Here is a 19,661-nt window from a genome sequence, read left to right as displayed (position 1 = left end):
GGGACAGTAAGAATGAATCGGGGGAGATCTGTGTGCCCCTTTTTGCAGTCTCACTTGGAAGTCTTGATACTCGCTACCTTGAAGAGTTGGTTTTTCTCTGTCTCTCACATTTCATCTTTTCTGGAACTTTCTTAACAAATAAGTTCTCCAGACGCTTCCTTGTCTTTTCTCAGGTTATCTTATCCTTCCCTCGTCTTGACTGTCATGGAAAAACTCAGCTCTCTTTACTTTTTTTTTTTCCTATAGAATACCTTGATAAATGAGGTTTCCCCTCAGGAAACACAGGAGACTGGTCCAAGCTGGCAGAGAAATAAGACCAAGGAACGTGAAGGGCAGGTTTGGCTATGTAAAAGACATCTTCTTATCCTCCTGGCTTCACTCCCTCGCTCCCCAGCCGCAGACCGCCAAAGCAAGGATTTGGTTTTGGCTTTAATTTGCATTTATGATCTTACCAAGGTTTTGCAGAAATTATTATTTCCACCACCTTCTTGGGTTCCTGACCATATTCTGCCCTCTACAGGGGCTATTCTTAACAGGAGTATGATATATTTCAGGCCACAGGAATATGGTATATTTCAGGCTACTGGAATATTACACCAGAGACATGAAAAGTCATGGGTTTTCCAAGATGACACAGAAGTATTATTTGAAAGTCTCTTCCCAAATTCTTTTTGTCAGTAAGCCCCATCCTTTTTGCTTGTCAGTTACGCCACTATCACAGAATATGCTGCCGTTAACACGGAAGGCATCACCAAAGAAAACTGACCTGCGCTAACCTTAAAATTTACCAGTTGCCATTGTGGTTTCTGCGTAACTACTAACCAAAAGGTTGGTGGTTCAAATCCACCCAGTGGCACCGCGAAAGAAAGTTCTGGCAATCTCCTTCCACAAAGATTACAGCCAAGAAAACCCCCTGGAGCAGTTCTACTCTGGTCACATGGGGTCACCATGAGTCTGAACTGACCTGACGACCACAGGCTTAGTTTCGGTTTGCTTTGGTCAAGTCATTTCCAACTTGTGGCAACCCCGTCTGTGTCAGAGTAGAACTGTACTCCATAAAGTTTTCAATGGCTGGTTTTTTAGAAGTAGATTGCCAGGTCTTTCTTCTGAGGTGCTTCCGGGTAGACTTGAACCTCCAAACTTTTGGTTAGCAGCTAAGTATTTGCATAAAATTAGTCTAAAATAAATCATGCTTTTGGGGGGCCTTAGGGACCCACTTTCATTTAACACAGACTCCAGTAGAAATACCTGTAGAACTGGCAGGTGGAAAGCAGAAGAAGGGTGCTGGAACCTGAAAACAGGAAGTGGTGAGGGGAGAGGATGTCCCCTAAGGGGACATTCCCCTTGTAAGGCTGAGGACTCTCCCTCACAAGGGACAACCAGGTGGAAGCTGGAAGCCATCTGCCAAAAATGTTTCCAGGGAGTCCTAGAAGGATGCAGCTTGGCCTAAATGACTGCTACGGTCCTTTTCTTGCCTGACTCCATGTCACTAACAACTTGAAAACAAGAAGGCAGAGGAGAAAGCCTTCTTTTACTTTTCTGTTACTTCTGTAACTCTGGTAGCATCTCTACAGATATGCTAAGTCCAAGGAAGGAATTATTATATTTGCTGGCAACAGTTCCAAAAGCCCTAGGTAAATAATTCTGTGATTTCCCTTTCTTCTATTTCTCTTGATTCTGCAACTAGATAAAATGACTACTTGTAAAATCTCTAGTTCGCACCAAAGCAAGAAGATCTGCCACTGCTGCCCGCTGCCGTTGAGTGGATTCCAACTCATAGCGACCCTACAGGACAGAGTAGAACTGCTCCATAGGGTTTCCAAGGAGTGCCTGGTGGATTCGAACTGCTGACCTTACAGTTAGCAGGTGTAGCTCTTAACCACTACACCACCAGGGTTTCCAAGAAGATCTAGCACTGCACAAATATAATTATTTAAAACAATATGGATATTTAAATGTCTGTATATTTTAGAGGGGAAACCCTGGTGGCGTAGTGGTTAAGTGCTACTGCTACTAAGCAAAAGTTGGCAGTTCGAATCCACCAGCCACTCCTTGGGAACTCTATGGGGCAGTTCTACTCTGTGCTATAGAGTTGCTATGAGTCGGAATCGACTCGACAGCAACAGGTTTATATTATACGGGGAGCCCAGGTGGTGCAAATGGTTAAGCACTCAGGTGCTAACCAAAAGGTTGGAGGTTCGAACCTACCCAGTAGCTCCTACGGAGAAAGACCTGTCGATCTGCTTCCGTAAGGATTACAGCCAAGAAAACCCAATGAGGAATTTCTACTCTGTCGCTTGGGGTTGCTATGAGTCAAAATGGACTCTATGGCACCCAACGACAACAACATATATGCTGGTATATAATTGAAACCAGAAATTCTTTGGGTTTTTCCAGCAAATACACAAAGTTCTCTCCCCTTTCATTCTTGGTCCACAAATATATGTGTGTGTATGTGTGTGTGTGTGTGTGTGTGTATATATATATATGTTTTTTTTTTTAAAGCTACCAGTCTTCCCCTTACCTCTGTTGGCTTCGTGGTGCATTTTCCTTTTCCGGAACATTCCATGTCATTTGCATGGTTTTCTCCCGGAACACAGGTGCTGGCCTTCACCACCAGCGTTAAGCGCAAAGCCACGATACTTTTAGTCACAGAATCATTCACAAAACCTAAAGAAAATGGGACAAAAAGAAATGTAAAATAAAGTTTTACCAGCAGTCTTTCTAGAGGATTACAGAGTTTAGTTTGGGCAGCCTTCAAGTCTGGCAAACACAACAAAATGCAATACAGGAAAAGAATAAAGCCAGAGCTGATATCTATTTGGCCCTCAAACCTTAAAATAAGCCAGTCTTCCTAAGCGTTGGGGGAACACCCAAGGCCAAGAAAAAGGAAACCAGGTCCATCAGCCATCATCTTAAATCCTGTTGCTTTGCCCCCGCCCTCCCCTTCTGTCTCCCAATTCTATCCCTGCACTGGCATCTTAGAGTTCCATTTCTCTGCTTTTGAACCCCATCCTCTCCCAGGGAGCCACTTGACTGCATCTCCCAGCTCTTCCTCACCCTGCCTGCCTGGATAGTTCCAAGCACTGGAAATCCCCCAAGGCCGCACCCAGGTGGGTGTCCAATATGGGTCCATGGTCTATGTTCAATTTTAATGATTATCTTACTTGATCACCAATTCGCACTGCACAGTGTCCATTTAGGTGATGTAGTTTTAACCGCCTGCTACAACTGGGCCAATCAATAGCTGGATGTCGACTGCAATGTCACTAACGTGTCTTATTTATCATTGAATGACCTTTACTTCAAGTGCAGCCATTTGTTCGTGTATCAATCAACCAGTTGCCAATGAGTTGATTCTGATGTGTGGTAATTCCATGTGTCAGAGTAGAACTGTGCTCTGATACGGTTTTCAATGGCTGTGACCTTTTGGAAGTAGATAGCCAAGTCTTTCTTCCAAGGTGTCTCTAGGTGGATTTCAGCCACCAACCTTTCCATTAGTAGCCAAGTGCTTAATTGTTTGCACCACCCAGGGACTCATTCTGTCCTTAATAGATATCAATGAATATGGGACAAACTGATGAATAAATACAGCCTCTAACTGGAAGGAAGAAATAAACACTTGCATTATTTTGTATCAATTATTAAATTATTTCACTAAGCATGCTCTTCTTGTCTTCTAATGAGAGTCTTTATTTATTCACATATAGTTCTTAATTTCAAAATGAAGCATACATCCAAATTAGTGAATACAACAAGCATACTCAATACGATTTTCTCAGTTCTGTTCAAGAGTAAGACCAAGTCCAATATTACAAATTATACTATAAAGCCATATCCGAAGTTATTTTTTTTTAGGATGAAAGATTTTTAGGACCAAGGTGGCATTAGAAATCACTGTAAAAATATACACAAGTCAATAATTGATTTGGAAGCAACCGGCTATCCATATGGAAAAAATGTAAATTTGGATCCCTACCTCACACTATATACAAAAATAAATTATAAATGGCTTAAAGAGCTAAATGTGAAACAAAACTTTAAGAGGAAAGCATGGGAGGCTACTTCATCAGTCTTGAGGTATAAAATTCCTAAAACAAGACACACCAAAAAAATAAAAATAAAAAAATAGATTAATCAGTTTGACTTTATTCAAATTCAAATTGTATCTTAAAAGGCACCCGAAACAAAATTAATAAGCAAGCCAAAGACTTGGAAATGAGATTTACAATGCATAAAACCAACAAATGATTAGTTTTCAAAATATATAAGAAAGTCTTATGGACACGGGGAATATAGGGTGGAGAGGAGGAGTGTGCTGTCTTGATGTGGGAGAGCAGCTAGGAGAACATAGCAAGGTGTGTGTTAGTTTTTGTATGAGAGACTCACTTGATTTGTAAACTTCCACTTAAAGCACAATTTATAAAAAAAAGAAAGAAATTCTTTTTGCACCTTGCGTTTTTTTCATGGCATTATTTTACAGGACAGCATTCATGTAAATAGTAAAAGTCCACAAAGCAACAATAAACGCTGATATGTATACACACATGCACAGTAAAAGTATATAAAGACGCATGGGAAGAAACACACCAACCTCAAGAGAGGATGAACTCGAGAGAGAGAGGGAAGGAAGTGGGGGCTGGGGAGGAGCTTTTGACAGTGTATACATTATACTTATTTAATAATAATAATATATGAAGCAAATATAGCAAAATATTAAGCCTTGTATACAAATGTCTTATATTCATCTCTACAGTTTGATGTGTATTTTAGGTATTGTGCAACCAAATTTTTTTTACTGAAATGGTGTATTGTAGTTCAAGAATCCCAACTCCAGACAGGTTTATAACAGGCTAGAGAACTGTGGTAGCTCTGAACCTAGAACACACAGTCCCAAAATGACTTTGTGATCACCTTTTCTATATTTTTCCAACACTCTCTTCCTTCTGCCATATCACAGTCTTGTGATTCACACATATGTATGTAGTATTATATTTGTTTTTATCAAAACATTGCATTAAAAACATTCTGGATAAACCGGGGAGGAAGCAGATCCCAGCTATTTCCATTTACCTTGCTGTCACGGTACCTAGCATCATGTTGTTAATTCATGGCCACTTACGAATGTGTTCATTTGGGTTGATAATAAATTACCAACTGGCCCAACATTTTTGACTTTCTCAATTTAGAACTCCTTGTACACACTGCTGCTATGTTTTCCCAAAGCCTGTTATCACAGATTTATTCAGTGTTATTTGACATATTAGGGTTAGCTTCTCACCCTTTTAAAGAGAGGGGTATTTTGAGACATCTTGCTAAAAAAAGTTAAAATAGACTTCCTAACACTGTTTCCTTTTTCATACTTCTTTAAAAAGTTTTTCTAAAAATAAGTTCTCTCTCACGGTCTCAGCTATTTCTGTTTGTCCTTTGGGGAAGTTATAAGGATAACATTATAAATATTTACAAAGAATGAGAAACTATTTCTGGAAACAAACAGAATATAACTCTTTAAAGGGGTTAGTAGGCAATGCCTACACTATACATATACACACACATATATGTTGTTGTTGTTAGGTGCCGTTGAGTTGGTTCCAACTCACAGCGGGCCCACATACAACTGAAGAAAACATTGCCCGGTCCTGCAACATCCTTAAAATTGTTACTATGCTTGAGCCCGTTTCTGCAGCCACTATGTCAATCCATCTAGTTGAGGGTCCTCCTCTTTTTTGATGACCCTCTACTTTACCAAGCATAATGTCTTTCTCCAGGGACTCGTTCCTCTGGATAGCATGTCCAAAGTAAATGAGATGAAGTCTCACCATTCTCACAGAATGAAGGAGCTTTCTGGCTGTACTTCTTCCAAGGCAGATTTATTAGTTCTTCTGGCAATCCATGGCATGTTCGATATTCCTTCGCAACACCATAATTTAAAGTCATCAATTCTTCCTCAGTCTTGCTTTTTCATCACCCAACTTTCCCACGCATATGAGGCGATCGAAAATATCATGGCTTGGGTCAGGCACACCTGAGTGCTTAAAGTGACAATTTTGCTTTTCAACACTTTAAAGAGGTATTTTGAAGCAGATTTGCCCATTGCAATACCTCGTTTGATTTCTTGACTGCTTCCATGGATGTTATTTGCGGGTTCAAGTAAAATGAAATTCTTGACAACTTAAATCTTTTCTCAGTTTATCATGATGTTGTTTATTGGTCCAGTTGTAAGGGTTTTTGTTTTACGTTGAGGTGCAATCCATACTGAAGGTTGTGGTCTTGGATCTTCATTAGTAAGTGCTTCAAGTCCTCTTCATTTTTGGCAAACAAAGTTGTGTCATCTGCATATTGCACATTGTTAATGAGTCTTCCTCCAATCCTGATGCCCTGACCATCTTCAGATAGTCCAGCTTCTCGGATTATTTGCTCAGCATACAGATTGAATAGTTATGGTGAAAGAATACAACCCTGACGCACACACCTCTCCTGATTTTAAACCATGCAGTATTTCCTTGTTCTGTTTGAACAGCTGCCTCTCAGGCTATGTATTGGCTCCACATGAGCACAATTAATTGTTCTGGAATTTCCATTTTTCGAAATGTGCATAATTTGTTATGATCCAAACAGTCGAATGCCTTTGCATAGTCAATAAAACACAGGTAAACATCTTTCTGGTATTCTCTGCTTTCAGCCAAGATCCACCTGACATCAGCAATGATGGCCCTGGTTCCACACCCTCTTCTGAATCTGGACTGAATTTCTGGCACTTTTGCTGTTGGTGTACCGCTGCAGCCACTTTTGAATGATCTTCAGCAAAATTTTACTTGTGTGTGATATTAATGATATTGTTCGATAATTTCTGCATTCTGTTGGATCACCTTTCTTTGGAATGGGCACAAATATGGATCTCTTCCAGTCAGTTGGCCAGGTAGGTATCTTCCAAGTTTCTTGACATAGGCAAGTGGCCACTTCCAGCATTGCATCTGTTTGTTGAAACATGTCAATTGGTATTTTATCAATTCCTGGAGTCTTGTTTTTGACCAATGCCTTCAGTGAAGCTTTGACTTCTTCCTTCAATACCATAGGTTCTTGATCATATGCTACCTCCTGAAATGGCTGAATGCCAACTGATTCTTTTTGGTCAAGTGATTCTGTGTATTCCTTCCATCTTTTGATGCTTTCTGTGTCATTCAATATTTTGCCCATAAAATCCTTCGGTATTTTTCTTCAGTTCCTTCAGCTTGATAAATGCTGAATTTGTTCTTCCATTTCAGTTTTCTAACACAAGTCTTTGCAAATTTCATTCTAATACTTTTCTTTGTCTTCTTGAGCCACGTTTTGAGGTCTTCCGTTCAGCTCTTTCATTTTATCATTTCTTCCTTTTTTTTTTTTTTTTTAGCTATTCGAGAGCAAGTTTCAGAATCCCTTCTGACACCCATTTTGGTCTTTTCTTTCTTTCCTGTCTTTTTAGTGACTTTTTGCTTTTTTCATATATGATGTCCTTGTTGTCATCCCATAACTTGCAACATGAAAGCCACCACAGTATGGCAACTGACAGACGAGTTCCAACTCATAGTGACCTTATAGACAACAGAATGAAACACCGCCCGGTCCTGCACCATCCTCACAACCATGGCTATGTTTCAGCCCGTTATTATTATGATAAGCTACCCAATTTCTGGGATTTTATTATGATAGCCCTAGGAAACTAATACAGGAAGGAAGAAAAAGGATGGTTTATGCAAAACAAAAAAGAACCCTCCTCTGTAGAGCTTTCCACCCCTTCCATCATGACCCTGCACTCTATAGTCCCCAAATGTGTTCTCTCAGCTGCCTTCACATGCCCTGCTCACCCCCACTTGTGGAAACTTCTCCATGATTTCCCACTGGCCAAAGATTGTCTTCCTTCTCCCAATCGCATAGCTACTTTATTCACAAAACTACCTGGCAATATTCCAGCTCAGTCTGAACTCTGCCATGTCTATCTGTTCTCCAGTACATACCACCACGTACTGGTCCCTGATCATTTTATGTGTTTATAATACCACCTTTACTTCAGCCTCCTTGATGGCAGGAGACTTGTCTTACAGACGCTGCAAGTAGGAAGTCAAGACACAGGTACATACATGGCCACAGCAGCAAAAGCAATTTCCAAAGAGGAATTTCCAGAATGTCTTGTCATCCAAGATGTCCACTTTGAAGAAGAATAATCGTTTGAATGCCTAAATTCCAGTTTACTAAAAAACAACTGCCTACCAATGAAAGATGACTCTTGATAGAAAAAATCAAGCCTGGTACAATGTTGGTATGCCTCTGGAGCCTCCCATATCTAAATGGTACTTTTATACAAATATCTAAATGATATTTTTGCAAATGAAATAATAGAGATAAATTCAGGTATCAGTCATTACAGTGGTGTTTTTCATACCTCTGCTTTGGTCTCTAGTTTCACATTAAATTATTTTCAAAGACTGTATCATCTGCCCACTGAGTAACCATTTAACTAAACACACTATGCTCTAGAATCGTATAGATGAGGCCTTCCAAAGGTTATTTCAAAATTTTCCTTCGACCATTAAATTTACTTATGTGATAGTAATTTAAATGAATATGTAGTTAAAAATATACAAAATATAGCTTTCAAGATAATTTGCTTCCATTTCCTCTGTGATCATTTACTGAGCTCACACCTGCAATCGGGCCGCCATATTAGATCCTAAGATTATGAGGATGAGTCACCCTTGATTTCCACCACTCCAGACTTTCCGTCAGGAATAGTCGTTCTTTACTAGTTTGAAAACTAGTAGCTTCAAAATCTTGCAGGTGCTTTTTCAAAGTCCATAATCCTCGATTCCAACACAAGTGGCCTGTAATCAGTAGTGTGGAATGGGCCCTGGTATGCATGTTTTTGAAAAAGATTCTGACATGTGCTTTCCCATTCAGAAACTACTGGTCTGGCAGATATGCTAATCTAAGTCACCTAAGTAATGTTACTAAGGTAACAATCATCTTGAATTAGCAGTTTTTTTTTTTTTTATGCCAACCTCAGGATCCCTGTTGGCACAGTGGTTAAGAGCTCAGGCTGCTAACCAAAATGGCAATGGGTTTGGGCTTTTGTTCTGTTTTGTTTTGTTTTTATGGGCACCTCAGGGGTCTTAGTGGCACAGTGGTTAAGCACTTGGCTGCTATCCGAAAGTTCAACAGTTTGAACCCACCAGCTGCTCCATGGATGAAAGATGAGCAGTCGGCTTCCATAAAGATTTCCAGCCTTGGAAACACTATGGGGTATTTCTACTCTGTCCAATAGGGTTACTCTGAGTCGGAATCGACTCAATGGCAATGGGTGTGGTTCAGGTTTGGTATGTGCAACTCTGAAAGCATATTTTACTCATCTGAGTATTTTGGAAGGTTCTGGTGACTCTGGGATATTCAGACAGTGTTTATATTCCCTAGCTCACTATAAGTCTCTGGAGTTCTTGGAGACAGCTCTGAAAAATGTTTAAATATTAGCTTTATTTGCTTAACAAGACTGTGAGTATTCCAGTCCTAAAATCCCTTAGGTCCCAAGGATCATCCTTTTCAACAGTGTGTCATGCGTTACTCTGTAATTCCTGTTTCATCAACCCCCCAGTGAGTCAACAGGACAAGCACATTATTTTTAGCAATATACTGTTCACATCCATGCAGAGAACAGGAGATCTGGGTGCTGCCTTCCAGGGGAGAGTGTAAATTCGGCAAGTTGTTTACACCTCCCTTTGATCATGTCTAGGGGAAAATGTTTGGAGCTTCTCATAATGAAAACTAATACTGTCCAATTCAACCTTCATTAATTGCAGCTGGGTTAGAACAGAATAGCATTCAGGAAATTCCCCATGTCAAAGCCAGGAACTGCACCCTTTATAAAGCGGCAGCAAGAAGAATTTGAAATAAAATAGTTCTTTGAAGTTTTATAAGTGATCATTGGAGAGTTGTTGAAAAGCCAATATAATTTTTTCGGACACAGCACTTGAACTGATGGACTCTTCTAAGACACTTACCGAGAAGCAATGCAGAGCAAACGGTCACTATTTTTCTCTTCCTTAATGGTATGAACTCAACATATACAGCGTAATTACTGATACAGGCCTGGATAGAAAGTCTTGCCCTCATGCTCAGAGTTCTAAGATCAACATGATGAGCCAACTGATGAACTGGAGGCTACAGATGGCAAAGTATAAAGCTATTGTAGAATGGGCTGTTATCAACACCTGTGTTTTCCATGCTCTTATTAAGGACAAAAGAGCTGATGCCACAAGGGAGACTGTGAAGTTGCTCCAACTATTAAAAGCAAGAAAGAAGAGACATAAAATAAAGGAGGGGACAAAGGAAGGAGGGAGGAAGTAAGAAAAGGAAGGAAGACTGGACAGGGAAAAGGGAAAAGAAAAGCATAAGCTACAACACATGAGACGGAAGAAAAGGAGACACTAATACAGACAGAAAAGTAAAGTAGAGAAGGAGAAAAGGAAATGAAGGCTTCCATCAAAAGTTTCAGGGGCTCTCACACCTTTTGTTACAAAAAGGCATTTTATCATCTCATTTCACTGCCTGATAGCCCTCATTCCCACCACAACCAATGTAAATTAGACTTCTTTGGAAATGTTCATGAGATAAACATGTTGAAATCACAATTGTACACATACAGTCCAGGTCAGTGATTCTGACCATGAGGACGAATCACTGAGTCACGCTAAGTAAGGGATTGCCCTCTCTATCTGAGTGAACTGGTGCTTCGGGATAGGTGAGATGGAGAGAAATAAGGAGGATGGGGCAAGTGTTGGGTTCATTCATTCAACATTTAGCAGATGTTGATTGAACTCTAAGTAGAAGGCAGTTTTGAGGTTGAGCTCTAAAGGCTGAGAATGAGCCAGAGAAGAGAGCTTGGGCTGTTAATGAGATAGATGGAGGACTGAGGGCCAGGAGCATAAGATAAGGATAGAGACAGGAGGGCCAGATCAACAGGGGACCTCTAGAACCACGGTAAACTTTTGGATTTCATGCCAAGAACAATGGGAACCTCTCGGAGGGTTTCAAGCAGAGGAACAACGTGATTAATGCTTTTTCAAAAATCATATTTCAGAAGAGGAGCCAGCAAGATTTCTGTATATATTAGATGTAGGATATGAGGGAAGGAAAGAAACCATACATAGATGGTGGTAACTGACACTGAGTCAGGATTTCTACCCTGAACATACTAAACTTGAGATGCTTATGAAACCCCCAAATGGAGCTGTCAAGTTGACAGTGGACACAGGACACAGGTAGTTAGAAACAACAGGACTGAAGAATTAAATGTAGGACTCATCTGAAGACAGATGGTATTAAAATCACTGGGACTGGGAGGGTACATTTGGGGAGAATTTATAGAGTGAGAACGGGGCTTAGAACCAAGCTTTACAGCCCAATATTAGTCATGCATTGATATCAGACCATAAGAGAAACATATTAGCAAAATTAACCAAAGCATGAATATGCCTATGATTTTTCCATTATGGGGCTGGTACAAAAAACTGAGATTTTGGCAACATGACGAAGATAAAAAATGACATGATGTCAGCTATTTGACAACTTCAGCACTGAAGAGAGACTGTGGTCTGTGAGAAAGAAAAAAGGCTACAGAGCTCTGCACAGCTCAAGGCAACATTTTGATGCTGGAGAAAGCAGAGGGGAGGGAGGAAAGCTAAAAGGGAGGAGAGGGTGGAAGATGGCTGCCCTCAAGAGACCCACTTCTACTTGCCACACAACCAGATGATTTCCCTCATGAGCATTAAAACTGTAATGAAGGAAAACATTCCCCAAAGATTACCCAGGGATCTGTTAACACCCTCAAGGTAACTAGTTGGGATGAGGAATTCTCCTCATTTCTCCTCCCCCTCTCCCCCATTCCCCTAACACTCACGAGAAGGCTGTGTTCCTGCCCACCACGCCAAACGGTGCTCGTTAACACAGTCATAATATGTTCCGCCCCTCATTAGTCTTTTTAAAACAGTGACTTTGCCAACCTCACCTCTCTTGGTGCAAATGAGAAGTTAAGTGCAACTGAGGGTGATTCTTTGGAACAGAGCGGTCGAGCATCTATTGAAAAAACCACACCCATTGCCATGGAGTCAATTCCAACTCATGGCGAACCTACAGGACAAAGTAGAACTGCCCCATAGGGTTTTCAAGGAGCGCCTGGTGGATTTCAGCTGCTGGCCTTTTGGTTAGCAGCCATAGCTCTCAACCACTGGGTTTCCATTAGCACTAAAGGAGTCTTAAACGGACTCTGCAGTTAGCCCTTCACTGGGATTAATAGCAAATACAATGTGCATTTCTTGCTCCAGTGATTTGGCTGAAGACCATTTCCCTTCCTATTAAAGGGAAAGCACACTGGAAAGTAGAAATTCTGACCATAAATACTGCAGCAGTAGGTGTTGGAAACGGACTGTGCTGAGTTTTCCTATTGAGACTCAGGGAGTCGTTTGGCACAAACCTATAACCTGTAAAAATTGTTCATTGTCCAAGTCTCGCGGCTGGTACCAGACAGGTGTGAAAGGTTTGAAATATCACAGGTTCCAGCTCCAGCTGGAGACCCAGGGTTTTCGCATTAACTTTGGCTTTGGGAAAGCAAACACCCCCAATTCCCAGGTCTCATTTTGCAGAACCAAAAAGCCCATTGCCGTCAAGTCAATTCTGACTCACGGTGATGCTACAGGACAGAGTAGAACTGCCCCATAGGGTTTCGCAGGCTGTAAACGTCACAGGAGCAGATCGCTAGGTCTTTTCTCCCCAGGAGCTGCTTAGCAGGTTTTGAACCTATGATCTTTCAGGCAGCAGGCGAGCACTTAACCACGGTGCCACCCAGGCGCCTTTCATTCTGCAGAAGCAGGGATGAAGTGGTGTGTCTGTACCGACTCTGCAGAAAGTGGGTTGGAGGTTAGTGCAAAGCTGAATAAGCTGTCCAGGACCTCCCTGAATTTGTGATGCAATGCTTGTGGGTTTCTGAAGCAAAACTGGGAAATAAATCTTCAGTTGACAATGTCAGACTAGAAGCAAAAGGGGAACTTGATAGAGGGGGCAAACCTGAGTCAAGTCCAAGTCCAGGACAGCTTAATAATAAAACTAGTACACCTTGGAGCCCTGGTGGTACAGTGGTTAAGAGCTACAGCTGCTAACCAAAAGGTTGGCAGCTTAAATCCACCAGCCGCTGCTTGGAAACCCTATGGGGCAGCTCTACTCGGTCCTACAGGGTCACTATGAGTCAGAATCAATTCGACAGCAAAAGGTTTTCTTTTTTTTTTTTGGAATAGAATCTCAGCTGTCTGTATATTGCACTCACCTGGTACACAGTCCAGGCTGGGATACAGGTGAGGAATTAAGTGAGCACCTGAAAAGCTGTCACCACACCCATGTACCAAAGCAATTACGTCTCCTTTGCTGAAGAAACTGCGGGCAACAACACCCATCCCAAGACCTCATTCAGGGTCTTTCACCTTTTCTAAACAAAGCCTTTTTCACGGTGTGGGTAGATTTCCATTTCGAAAGGTGTGTTTTGTAGTTGTTTCTGTTTCTTTAGAAGTCCCTGGGTGGTACAGTTAACGTGCTTGGCTGCTAACTGAAAGGTTGGAGGTTCCAGTCCACCTAGAGGCACCTTGGAAGAAAGGCCTGGTGAACTACTTCTGAAAAATCAGCCTCTGAAAACCTAATGGAGCACCGTTCTACTCTGACATACATGGCATTGCCACGAGTTGAGGTCAATGCAACGGCGACTTTTTTTTTTTAATCATTTGTTTGTTTACTTGCTTGCTTGCCTTTATGTTTTGATGCTTAAAGGGGTAAATCAATTTTTGGACAATTCACGCAAACAGAATATCTCATTTTCTGTAGATTCCCAAGTAAGGTATGGCCAAAACTGCTTTCTGAATCAGGAGACATGATGGCTCTTAACAGCAACAGGCCAAATATTTTTACCTTTGTCACTCATCGAAATATTCCAGAAGATTACACCTAGCAGAATAACTATAAAAATTACATATTAAGTCAAATCATTTGCTCTAAAGAAGTTGTAAAGATAATATAAAGATATCATAGAAGAAATACAATCAACTTGCTATGACTTGAAGATACATTGATTTATTCTCAATAAATCTTACTGTCAGATATAAAACACACACACGCGCACACACACACAGTTGCCGTTGACTTGGCTCCAACTCACGGCAACCGTCGTGTGTGTCAGAGTAGAACTGTGGTCTATAGAGTTTGCAATGGCTGATTTTTCAGATGTAGGTCACCAGGCATTTCTTCCAAAGCACCTCCGGGTGCACTTGAACCTCCAACCTTTCAACCTTTCAGTTAGCAGCTGAACTGTCTGCCACACTCAGGGATGACTCTTATTGTGTTACTAAATGGAGCCCTGGTGGCAGAGTGGTTAAGAGCAATGGTAATTTGATTTTAATATTTTATGTATTCTGTATACAGTGTACGTTTCACATTTCAGAATGGTTGCTTGCTCACAAGATCTATTCATTAATTCTGAATGAATGCCTCCTGAGTAGTGGCTTTACTGTGAATACTAAAGTGAGTAAGAAGCCCCATCTGTTGATGCCAAGGTAACAGGAGATTATGCCAGGCTCTGCCTCCAAACAGCTCCCCTCTCACCAGCTCTGTGGCTTTGAGAGAGTTAGCTGAACTCGTCGTGCCTTGGAATCCTTCTCTCTGAAACAGAGATAGTAACACCACCTATTTCCTGGGGGTGGAGGAGCACTGGTGGCACAGTGGCTAAGCGCTGAGCTGCTAACCAAAATATCAGTGGTTCAAACTCGCCGCCACTCAGTGGGAAAAAGATGTGGCAGTCTGATTCCATAAAGTTTACAACTTTGGAAACCATAGGGGGCAGCTCTGCTCTGTTCTATAGGGTTGTTAAGAGTCAGAATTGACTCAATGGCAATGAGTTTGGGCTATTTATTTATTTATTTATGGTTTTTATTTCCTGGGGTGGCTATTATGATTAAAGGTCTTCATATGGGCAAGGCCTGTAGTATAGTACAAGTACATAGTAACAACAAATCATTATCAGCACCAGCATCATCACCGCCATCATCAACAACGACCTCAACAACCAACATCTATTTAAAATGTGGTCCTGAATACAACTGAGACTTGTAAGTCTGGGGAAAAAACTCTGAGAGAGCAGCAGTGCCAGAATGCAAACGAGGAAGCCATTTAGAATCTCCTAATTCAGTCCCTCTCAGGTCAGCCTTTGAAATGGATTTTTTTAAATTATTGCCTTTGGAAATTAATGCTAGAATTAAAAAATAGTGTTCAAATAGGAGTACACCACACATTCATAATGCAAATGACTGTTATTATCTGCAATTTTGAATAATTCAAGTCGAAAGTCTACCTAAAAGAAATACAACCACACTGCTCCTTAGAAAGGAGGATGGTGAGACTTTGGCTTGCTTACTTTGGACACGTCATCAGGAAAGCTCAATTGCTAGGAATTGACAGCATGTTGGTAAAGCAGAGGGTCAGTAAAAATGAGGGAAACTCTCAATGAGGCGGATTGGTACAACAGCCATAACAATGGACTCAAATATACCAGTGATCGTGAAGATGACACAGAGCCTGGCAATGTTTGGTTCTGCTATGCGTAAGGTTACCATGAGTTGGAGCTGACTGGCAACAACCAACAACAATAGGCTCTACATAACTGGTTTGTAAAAAAAAAAATTGTGAATAAACAAATATGGTGGCAATTCATAGGCCTTAAATGACATGTTTTTTTAAACTATAACCAGTAACTAACACAAGCAAGACTGATGAGCATATTCAAATTATAAAATCCTTTTTGTATGCAAAATTTTCACTCAGTTCTGTCAAATCTCTCCGTGTACCTATTCCTAACATTAAGTAATCTCCATTTATCAGAAATATTTTCTCACTGCACGTGAAAAACCACGTCATAATCAAACACCTCTTTTAATGCCAGTTCCTGAATACCCATTGGGAAAACATGAAAATTAATCTGCACTTCCTTTGAAATTTTATTGGTTCGCACAGAATATACAACTGAAATTCTTCATTTATTTAATCTCCTTGTCCATGTCTATTTGATCACCCTTTTCATAATCAGTTAGAATTGTATCACTTGATCTCTCATTAGCATAGTTTCAATTCATCAAATACTAGTAAATCAATTTAAATTACTTCAGAACTCATAGTTGATTGACTACTAGGTTCGGTCATTAACAAGCAGTGAACGACTCCTGATTAATGGGATTACTAGGAATGCCAAAATAATTACTCACTTCTCCTTGTTGATGTGAGGCCAGTAGCAGATTATAAATGCACAGCTAATTGGGCTGTGGATGACTTTATAAATGTTAGGGAATCCGGGCCTTCAGATGACCTAATATGAAAAGCTGTTGATTGACATGTTTACCTTCCTGGTGGTTGCAAGCATGGTGAACATGATGTTTCAATGGTCTTTGTCCTCTTACAGCTCTTTGCTCTGCTTTGATTCAGAATCCCAAATCCCAAACTCACGTGGTCACTGACAAGTCTGGGAACTTCAAGGTCACATGAAAGAAGTTACCTGAATTTACAAGTGTTTAGTGAGATTTCTAATTTGAGATGCACTTGCTCCTTGAATTATGCATAACAACTTTACTTTTCAATGCATTCAAGCACAACACTAAAAATAGAACTAACCAATGCACTGCACCGAGGTCCCAACGGTGCTCCATGATTTGAGAGAAAGAAAATGGGGGGGGTGGGGGGAGGGTATGAAGGAGTTGGGCTATTTCAAGCTCACATTAGCATTCTCATCTTGTGAATAAGCATACTCTGGCCTCAGACCTCAAAATGCTCGGAGGTAGCCTTCTCACATCTTCTCCAATTTCTGGCACTTCAGAGAGGTCTCCCCCACTCAGCCCCTCTCCCATCTGGCTCAGAAATGCCTAGAATCAGCAGTGAGCCAGAATTACCCAGTTTCTTAAATACACTGTTAAACTAGGCACCACCCCAGACCCAATGAATCTCTGGGGTGGAGCCCAAGCCATGTGTGAGTTTAGCAAACCCCCCAGCCAAGTATGCAAACTGCTGTTTTAGGGGTGATTTCTTTTCTGCAAAGTTAAAATGCAAGTATTTCTGTAGGGAACTTAACACTTATCAACACCTTCCCTTCAATGGCACCTCATGGCTACTGAGATCAAGACCAAAATCCTTAACTGAGCTCCACAGCCCAGCAGGTCTGACCCAGCCCCCTTCTCCCCCATTCTTCCCTTGCTCTCTGAGCTCCAGCCTCTAGGTCTTGCTACAGTTCCATGGACACTATGCACTACTCTCCAGCCACAGGGCCTCTGCACGTGAAGTGCCTGCCTTCTGCCCTGAAGGGTATCCCCACTGCCTAATTAGTATATCAGCTTAATCATCTTTCTATAAGGTAGTGATCCCTTACCCTGAGATTAGGTCAGATTTTGATGATCAAGCACCATCATAACACAGTGTACCTTTATTTGACAGGACTTCTGCACAGTTGTAATTTTCTACTTATATATGTAATTATTTCTTCAATACTTGTTACCCCCACTAAAACCTAAGATTCAAGAAAAAAAAGATTTTTGTCTGTTTTCTTTATAGCTCTATTGCCAGTGCCAAACAGATGCCGAGCTCATAGTGGGCACTCAATAAATTCTGTTTAATAAATTGATGGACAGACGAATATGTTGTTACGTGCTATAGATTCGATTCCGACTCATAGCAACCCTATAGGACAGAGTAGAACTTCCCCATAGGGGCAAAAGACCTCTTTAAAGTGTTAAAAAGCAAAGATGTCACCTTGAGGACCACGGTGCACCCGACCCAAGCCATGGTGTTTTCAGTCGCCTCATATGCATGTGAAAGCTGGATAACGAATAAGGAAGACCAAAGAAGAGTTGACACCTATTGAATTATGGTGCTGGTAAAGAACATTGAACATACCATGGACTGCCAGAAGAACGAACAAATCTGTCTTGGAAGAAGTGTAGAATGCTCCTTAGAAGCAAGGATGGCCAGACTTCATCTCACATACCTTGGACATGTTATCAGGAGGGACCAATCCCTGGAGAAGGACATCATGCTTGGTAAAGTAGAGGGCCAGCAAAAAAGAGGAAGACCATCAATGAGATGGACTGACACAGTGGCTATGACAATGGGCTCAAGCATAACAAACGATTGTTAGGATGGCACAGGACCAGGTCGTGTTTCATACAGTTGTACACAGGGTCGCTATGAGTTCGAAGCGACTAGACGGCACCTAACAACAACAACAACAAATCTTTATGGACACAGATAGCGAGGTCTTTTCTCCAGAGGAGTAGCTGGTGGGTTCAAAATGCAACCTTCCAGTCGGCGGCTGGGCACTTAGCCATTGTACCACCAAAAAAACAAACCAAACCCACTGCCGTGGAGTCGATTCTGGCAGTAACCCTTAAATATATGAATACATAAATACAGGAGCGCAAGTGAACTGGGTGTGGTGACAGCAAATAAGAGGATGGAAGAGAGGCAGAGAGGCAGGGAGAGGCAAGGGGCACAGAAAGGGACAAGAACTTCGCTGACCCGCTCCAGCTAACTTCTTCAGGGGAGGCGGTAATCAATAACACCTTTGATCATAGAGCAAAGCAGCTTCAACCCCAGCCAGGAGATGTCTAGAACACAATGGCCCAAACCAGTTAGGTGGAATAACCCTGATAAACCCTGCTCCCAACCATGAACAATGGTACCAATCCTGTTTCAGGGGCTACCAAGAAAGAACGAGCTACAGATTGTCCTTGCCCCCAATCAGCTCTCTCTCGAAATTAATGTCTTTAATTCAATGTGACCGTCAGCTCGGTAAGCTGAAAACAGTTTCCCTTATCTGTCCAGAACAGATTTTTATTTATGCTTCCATCTTTACAGAAGTCCTGGGCCTGCTATCTGATCGTGGACTCTTTCTTCAGTAGTCCACGTAACAAATTAAAAATTCTATCCCTCTACTTTACAACCTTGGTCTGCCATTGTTTGAAGAGACTGCCCGCACTGCTGGAAAATCTAACAAGAATCAGAGCGTGTAGGGTAGAGGCCCCTACAAAAAAAAAAAAAAGACAAAAATGAAGCTTTGTTAACATCTCAAACAAAGAAAAATTATCAAACATATCAAGTGGGTCTCTTTCTTTTCTAGTTACCATTTCTAATGCTAACCGTGAGCTTGTTTCGATAAAGGCTCCTACTTGCTGCCACAGAAGCGAGACACAAGGTACCCCTGTGTGACATGCAAGATTTGGAATCAAGCTTATCTGTAAAAGCCAATCACACTTTAAAATTCTAAAGGAAGTGCTTTTTTAAATACAACTATCATTTTAACAAAAACTCGATTGCATAATTTGCTGTTTTGTATCACAAACATTAGTTACTCATACTTTACCCTCCACATATGTAATAACATAATAAGGAAGACCGAAGAAGAATTGACACCTTTGAATTGTTGTGTTGACGAAGAATATTGAATATAGCATGGACTGCTAAAAAAACAAACAAATCTGTCTTGGAAGAAGTACAACCGGAATGCTCCTTAGAAGCAAAGATGGCGAGACTACATCTCACATACTTTGGACATGCTGTCAGGA

The 19,661-nt window shown here is 41.2% G+C and overlaps 1 protein-coding gene across 1 annotated transcript in view; it reads right to left on the bottom strand.

Annotated features, from left to right (window-relative positions):
• Window positions 1-19,661, bottom strand: part of DNER (delta/notch like EGF repeat containing) — a 372,368-nt gene that overhangs the window by 173,224 nt on the left and 179,483 nt on the right. The window contains exon 5 of the mRNA XM_064286606.1: window positions 2,525-2,670. Within this exon, the coding sequence (XP_064142676.1) occupies window positions 2,525-2,670 (146 nt within the window). The remainder of the gene's footprint in view (window positions 1-2,524; window positions 2,671-19,661) is intronic.

The sequence above is a fragment of the Loxodonta africana genome, chromosome 6 (genome assembly GCF_030014295.1).
Source record: "Loxodonta africana isolate mLoxAfr1 chromosome 6, mLoxAfr1.hap2, whole genome shotgun sequence".
NCBI classification, from domain to species: domain Eukaryota; kingdom Metazoa; phylum Chordata; class Mammalia; order Proboscidea; family Elephantidae; genus Loxodonta; species Loxodonta africana.
Note: the sequence above shows the minus strand (reverse complement) of the source record. Positions and strands in the feature narration are given on the sequence as shown.